The 7,385-nt window shown below is 41.1% G+C and overlaps 4 protein-coding genes across 4 annotated transcripts in view; 3 read left to right on the forward strand and 1 right to left on the reverse strand.

The window, feature by feature from the left end:
• Positions 1-75: 75 nt before the first annotated feature.
• CBG07147 lies at positions 76-1,669 on the forward strand (the record flags this gene model as incomplete). The annotated part of the gene is made up of 4 exons (XM_002632213.1): positions 76-544; positions 740-956; positions 1,356-1,438; positions 1,482-1,669. 4 exons carry the CDS (start codon positions 76-78, stop codon positions 1,667-1,669), a joined length of 957 nt encoding a protein of 318 aa, XP_002632259.1.
• Positions 1,670-2,259: 590 nt separating this feature from the next.
• Positions 2,260-2,493, forward strand: CBG25783 (the record flags this gene model as incomplete). The annotated part of the gene is made up of 1 exon (XM_045243176.1): positions 2,260-2,493. The coding sequence occupies one exon, from the start codon at positions 2,260-2,262 to the stop codon at positions 2,491-2,493; it is 234 nt and encodes a 77-aa protein (XP_045098603.1).
• Positions 2,494-2,618: 125 nt separating this feature from the next.
• On the reverse strand, positions 2,619-5,377 carry CBG07145 (the record flags this gene model as incomplete). The annotated part of the gene is made up of 4 exons (XM_045243177.1): positions 2,619-2,996; positions 3,723-3,837; positions 4,075-4,898; positions 5,270-5,377. 4 exons carry the CDS (start codon positions 5,375-5,377, stop codon positions 2,619-2,621), a joined length of 1,425 nt encoding a protein of 474 aa, XP_045093383.1.
• Positions 5,378-6,021: 644 nt separating this feature from the next.
• The window catches only part of CBG07144, a gene marked incomplete at both ends in the record, with an annotated part of 2,229 nt that continues 865 nt past the window's right edge, over positions 6,022-7,385 (forward strand). Inside the window, one exon of the mRNA XM_045243178.1 lies at positions 6,022-6,137. Within this exon, the coding sequence (XP_045093384.1) occupies positions 6,022-6,137 (116 nt within the window). The remainder of the gene's footprint in view (positions 6,138-7,385) is intronic.

Below are 7,385 nucleotides of genomic sequence, written 5' to 3' on the forward strand. Positions count from 1 at the left end.
GCCCACGTTTTATTGAATAGACAATACCACCAGCGAATTTTTTAAAATTCCCGCCCAACCTGACATTTTTCCAGAATGACCCCTGCGATTCCAACAACAGAAGTTCCCATTCTGAAAAACCTCCCAGGCCTCGCGTATCTACCGTACCACCATATTCGAAAACTTCGATCCGGTACCTATGGTCATGTCCATCTAATGAAGTCCACCCACAACCCAGAGAACCTGATGGCTCTGAAAATAATTCCCCTCAGAAAAGGCGTCAAAAATGTGCGAGATGAGTATTACATCAACCAGAAATTGATGAGCAATGAGTTTATAATCAAAGTTTTTGGGATGAGCAATCAATCTGGTAACTGTTATCTGACTTTGGAGTACGCTGATGGAGGAGACTTGTTGGATATTATGCCTGGGAAGAAGCCAGCGCCTCCAGAATTGGGTCATCATTTTTTCAAGCAATTGTTGGCAGGAATCAAGTACATGCATAGCCAAGGAGTCGTTCATAGAGATTTGAAGCCAGATAATTTGCTCGTTTTTAAGGAGAGAGGTGGGTCTATAACTTTAAGCCAATTTTTCTCGTTTCCTGGCAAAGACACCAAAAAGTTGTCAACTAATAAACTGTTCATCATAATATCTCCAACATTTTATCAGTTGGCACATGTTTGATATCTTGCATAGGAATTGAGATAACTGAGCTCAAACTAGACGATGTGATGCCCTTCAATTATAAGTTTTATTTCAGCAACTCTGAAAATAGCGGATTTCGGAAACGCTAGACATTTTCGATATGACGGCAACGAGGTGTGGTTCGCTGAGAAAAAGTATGGGACCAGGATGTACATGGCGCCGGAGGCTTACACTCATATACGGTATCGAGGACCACCAATTGATGTTTTTGCATGTGGACTCGTTTTGGTGGTGGTTTTGACTAGAATCAATTTATGGGAAAGAGCTGAGAAGTTAGTTTTTTTTTGGAAATTTTGATTATGAAGGCCTCTTGAAGAGTTGAACATTTGGGTCCACCGTTATAGGTGCCGCTACCAGCTGAGCTACGGTGGCCAAGATGGAGTAGCGAGTCCCTCCCACTTCTCAGGCGTCTAACTGGAACATCGAAAACGCTAGAGAAAATTTGTAATCTACAAAATATGTAAAATCTCATGGCTCTACATTTTTGGAGGTGACTCTTTTTTGATGGTTCAACTGGTTTTTGAGATATGGGCGTTTAAAGTTTGTCACCCCATGATCCAGCTAGGATGTACATGACGCCTTAAAAAGTCCAAGACTGACAGCTCAAGTTTCCGTCGGTGCTCAACGACAAAAACTTTAAAAAGTTGGTCATTTTTCATTTCATGTTTCAGAAACGACCCCAATTACATGAAATGGGTTGCCGGCGGTTCTCCGGATGGCGAAAACTGGAGCAGTCTTGATCCTAAAGTAGTTGGTGAGACTTTCCTTCAAAAATGTTTAATACAGTTTTTTTCTAGAGCTCATCCGACGTATGCTTCTGAAATGTCCATATTTTCGACACACAATTGACGATATTGAGAAAAGCGAGTGGATGCAGATGGAGAGAGATCAGAAGAAGTTGTGGAGTCAGATCGAGGAGATGAAGGATAAGGTGAGAGAGAAGGCGAAGAAGAAAGAGGAGAAAGCCGAGGAGGTGCTTGAATAATTTTTGTATTTTTGAATATGTTGTACTAAATGAATATTCTTGTACCTTTTTTATTGGTCCTGCTTTTGGAGTGGCTGAAAATGAGAACCTGAGAATCCTTAAAATTCCATTGTAGGAACGAAATTGCACTGATGTTTAGCACTAGCTGACCGTAATGTTGCCATCTTTCATGATCATTGCCACAATCTTGATAAGACGTGGTCCCTAGCATGGTAGAAGTCGTAGAGATATAATACATGCGGTGACCCTTTCCCAAGGACCCTGGGCTAGGAGTCACACAGAAACTTTCCAACGGGAGAGTCGTGACGTGGCAGATGACCTATTCGCAGATGCACATAGAGGGAATTAGTTACCTAAAAATGTGTCCTAAAGGGTCTTATTTCTCCCGGGAAAGTTCTAGAACATACAATAGATTGTTTCAAGGTCTCACACTCTTAAATCAATCTCAAAGGATTTTATGTCTCCCGGGAAGGTTCTAGAACACACAATCGGCTAGACTGAAAAAAATCAATAGATCCAAAAGGAAAACCGGAAGATAAGATCCAAAGGAATCATTTAGCAAAATCCAAAGACCTAGAAATTAGACGAGAATGCCCTGGACCCACATCTCTGCCATGTTCACCTCCCTCGCCGGATCCATCAATTCCATATTCTTATCTGAACCTGTGATCATCGAGGATCCCAACAAATCCCCTGGCCAGCTGCTCAGAATCGCCAAGAAGAAACGAAAGGATCAAAAGGAGATTCGAATCAGAATGCATCAGGAATTGCTCATCAGAAGGATCAAGAGACATATTCGGAGGACCAAGGAGACTGCTGTTTGATAATGTTCGAACATTTGAAGCTTAAATTGTTTCTCTAGCTAGATAAAGTCCTAATAAAGATCAAATTTCATTGATTTAAATATCATTAAAAGAATACAAACATGGAGATAAAATAACAATTATTATTACTCTTCGATAAAATTCCAAATGCCCTGCTCCACACCTTCTGAGCAATGATCCAAGAGCACTTTCCTCCGATGCTCCACATATCGACACTTGTCCTGAACATCTCGATTCAACGCCTTCAAATCATCCACCTTCTCCATATCTCGCTCCAAAAAGCCTGACAATTGCTCAGTGGCCATTTCTAGGTCCTTCTGATTGTTTTCAAACATAATCGAGTGGTTGTTACTGTTCAGATAGAAGGCAAAGACGTAGGTGTACGTTAGGGTCCGACGGCAGTTGGATAGCGTGTCGACGGCGGCTGGCAGGAAGCGAACCTCGGCCCAGGGGATCGAGCGCTGTTGCATTTTGTCCATTAGTTTTTCGACTTTCGCGACGAGCTGAAAATTTGGGAAAATGACTATTTTGGTTAAAAGTTTGGGGGAAGAGATGAGGAAGGTTTTAGAACAATGAGCTGATTAAGACTATTTTCAGCCTATTCAAAAAAATTTAAGCTCATTTTAAGCATATTTCAAGCCTAAGCCCATTTTCGGAACTTCTGGACCTGAATGGACCCGACTGTACCCGACTGGAACTAACCGAAGGCGACTGGGTCCAACTGAAACTGACTGGACCCGACTGGACCTCACTGAAAGCGTATAGGCCTCACTAAACCCGTCTGGTCAGGACTGGACTCGTCTGGAGCCTTCTGGACCCGACTGGAAGTGAATGGACCCGACTAGGCCCGACTGTAATCCAACTGGACACTCTCTGAAGCCGTCTGGACCCGACTGGACCCTGATGGATCCGTCTGAACTTATCTGATCCTGTCTGGATACGTCTGGACCTATCTGAACCCGTCTAGACTCGACTGGATCCCATTGGACTTGTCCCAGTCGGAGCTAGTCAAGTCCATTCGCTTCCAGGCGAGTCTAGTCGGCTTCAGACGGCTCCAGACGGCTCCAAACAGTTCCAGACGCGCCAGACGGGTCCTTAACCGGTCGAGATGAGTTCCGCCTGATTAAGCATGGTTAGCTTGACTCATCCAGGCTGGATTTCATTAGCCTGGCAGTACTAGGATATCTGACCCATTTAGCGAGGTCAGCAAAGCCAAAAAACTAATTCACCTTCTTCTCAAGCTTCACACTTTCCACATGAATACGAAATCGATTGTAGAAGAACAGATAGCGATCGTGGTTGCTGCGGTACTCCTTTCGATTAGTGTCCTTGGATTTGTCAAAGCTGGAATGTTGAATTTAGAGGGCTTCTTTTTTTGGTAGTGGTGGTCTGATGTTTGCAAGTTGAGCTTTTTAGTCCACTAATTCATATTTGCCTAGAAACACACCAGGGGCATGTTAGGCAGTATCCAGAACACCATGGTGGCCTAGAAAACTCAACTTGCAAAAGTTAGGCCACCACTTCAAAAAAGATCTAGAAAACTAGGAAATGAAGTTTCTGAAAAGACGCACTGCTACTAACCTGCTACATTTATACCACGCATGCTTATGCACCTCCCAACTGTCCATACAAATCCAACAAAACTGATAGCCACACGCTGGCTTCGTGCACCTCATATAGTTACACCCGCCATTCTTCTCAATCGACGTCAGACACTTTGGACAGTCCTTTGTATTCTGAATAATCCACTTGGCGTTTTCCCCGCTCTCGCTGCACTTTTTGAGCCATAGCTTCATCTGGCGACAGTTGATTGGGTTGTGAAAGTCGTCACAGCACGAGAAGCAGAAGCGTGTGCCACAGGTGCAAGTCACAAGGTGGGGATTACAGTAGTCACTTTTTACGGCGTTCTCACAGTTTGGTCCTGGACACCATTTCAAGAAGACGTTCGTTTGTACATAATTATTGAGAATCATACTTTTCAAAGGTTCAGAATCTTCCAAATACCCCAAAACTTTCTCATCAGGCATCAAAAGTTCACATTTCGACGCCATGCACTGAATCTCACTGTGTCCCTCTTTGACTTGCTCCATGATGAACATCTTCCAGCACTCGTAACATGCCACGTGGCCACAAGACATTCCGGTAAGAGTTCCAGTGTCACAGCAGATATCACAGTCTCCGGTTTCGGAGGCTCCTTGGGATTCAGAAGATTCGATTTTGTGAACTTTCAAAAGGCTCTCCACATCGGTGCTCTCGTAGAATTTGTCCATTAGAATGTCGTTGTTCCATTTGAATTTCTGTAGAAGGATTCGAGCAGTGCCAGATGGGATTTCTAGGGTTTCCACGACTCCTGAGATCGAGGTGGTCATTGTGCTATCTAGGGCGGCGGGATTTAGAATCTGGAACTTAATTTGGGTTGGAATGTGGGTCTTAAAATTCTTGTGAAAGATATCAAGAATTTGTCAACTGATAAAATATTGGTGATAGTATGATAAATGATTTATCAGTTGACCGCTCTTTCATATTGTTTGAAGGAACCGAGATAACTGAGCTCAAAGTTAAGAGGTCGGCAGCCGAGCGCGTTGCTCAGAAAGCATGCGACGACGTTTCAACTGGGGCAAATTATCTCGGTTCCAGTGAAAGATGCCAAAAAGTTGTTAACTAATAAAATGTTCATCATGTTATCAAAAACATTTTATCAGTTTACAGCTTTTTGGTATCTTTGAGAAGAATCGAGATAGCTGAGCTCAAACTTGAGGACCCTTAATTTCCTCACCTCATCAGATTTCTCATCTTTCTCCTCTGACTCCGTATCACTATCATCTTCCTCTTCCATTTCACGATTATCGTCGTACATCATTTCGTCTGAACCGTCGGAATCCATTTTTTGAAAATCCTCTATTAGTGAGGAAGAGCCTGGAAATTTTAGATATTTTGACTGAAAAATTATGACGAAAAAATGAGAAAAATTAGGAAACTACCGTAAAACCTCTAATAGAACGACACCCGGATCGTCCGCTTTGAGCCTATATATCTCATTTCTTTTGAAAGATATCAAAAAGTGATTAACTAGTAAAATGTTTATCAGGATATCAGCAAAATTTTACTAGTTAGCTACTTTTTGATATCTTTCACAGAAAATGAGATATATAGGCTCAAAGTGGACGATCCGGGTGTCGTTCTATTAGAGGTTTTACGGTATAAGGGAAAACTGATATAGAAGAGAAAAATCGATTCAAAAAACAACTAAAAATTTCCCGCAAAATTATTTGTGATCTCCTTTTTTTATCGACTCTTTGATCTACTCTAAAACAATGAGAAAATGCGGAATTTCAGTCTGAAATTTATTTTTTTTTTGTCTATTTTCGGGATTTTTCCTAGAATTTTTCTAACTGAAAAATGCGAATATAGAAAAAAAGAGATTCAGAGATTAGCTAAGGTTGAGCCAAGGGAGTAGAATTTTCAGAGAAAAAAAAACAGAAAAATCAACATTTTCAGATTTTTGCCCAAATGTGAAAAACCCAGAAAATGCGACACAATGACTTGAAAACGACCCTGAAAACGACCCCAATACAACCTTTTCAGAAGAAACATTCCCAGAAGAATGGTGACGTGGCAGATGACCTATTTTTCCGTTTTATAATGTTTATATTTATTTTTTTTTCAATTTTGACAGATTTCCAGATTTCCAGATTTCTAGATTTCTAGTTTTCTAGATTTCTAGATTTCTAGATTTCTAGATTTCTAGATTTCTAGATTTCTAGATTTCTAGATTTTTAGATTTCTAGATTTCTACATTCCTGAAATCCGGCCCAAAATTCGGGGGGTACAATGATTCGGGGGTACAAGGGGGTACAACTGATTTAGGGGTACAAAATTGATGATTCGGGGGTAAAAAATTCGTGGGTACAAAAATTCGGGGGTACAACGATTCGGGGGTACAAACTACCAATGATTCTGGGGTACAACTCATTTCATTTAGGGGTACAACGCTTGTGATTCGGGGGTACAATTTTTTTTGAGGGAGTTTCTGAATTCCTGAATTTCAGAACTTTGGAATTTCAGTATTTCGGAACCTGAGAATTTCGGAACTTCACAGTCTGAGAATTTCAGATTTTCAGCACTTCAAAATCTCAGAAACTCGGACAGAATTTCGGTCCATTCTCCAGGGGTACATCGAAATAGGGTACATCATGCTCAAGGGGTACATTGACTGAGTGGGTACGCAGTCTGAAGGGGTACATCTAGGTAGTTGCACAAAAACAAAAAGTTCGGATCTGGTCGAGATTGAACTCGCGACTTCAGTTTTTCGTGCACCCACGCGCACCACTACACCAATTCACCCAGTTTCCCTTCTCAACCGCAACCCGTACATATTCGGTGGTTTCTAAAGCAGGAAGAAAGTGAAAGAGGTTGAGAAAAAACAACTTCCGGAAGATTTCCCACGACTATATCTGAAAGTGGACACAACGTAATTTAAAATTCAATTCGGCACTGAAATTTTTCTGTTAGATTTCATTTAGTTTTTTTTTCACTTCTGTAGTTTACAAAACTTTGAGAGATGAAGGAAAAACCAATGAAAAGGCATGAATTCCGAATTCTGACAGCAAAACTATGAAAAAAAAACCTATTATTTGTCTTCCGAAATCAGAAATAAATCGGAAATTAAGGGATTTTTGTCTGAAAAAAATTATTTTTAGGCCAGGATTTTGATTTCAGCTGATTCCATCGTCGTTTCCAATCGCTCACTTCTGTACTTTATCTGTCAGTGTTTAAAACAATTTTTTATATAAGAAATTTGCTTTTTTTTCTCGAAAATGTGTCTTTTACATGTGAGTTCTGTGTTTGAATCCCAAAAAATTGCTCGAAATTCTCATGGAAGAGTTTCCGGA

This window comes from Caenorhabditis briggsae, assembly GCF_000004555.2.
Source record: "Caenorhabditis briggsae complete genome, chrII, whole genome shotgun sequence".
Taxonomy (NCBI): domain Eukaryota; kingdom Metazoa; phylum Nematoda; class Chromadorea; order Rhabditida; family Rhabditidae; genus Caenorhabditis; species Caenorhabditis briggsae.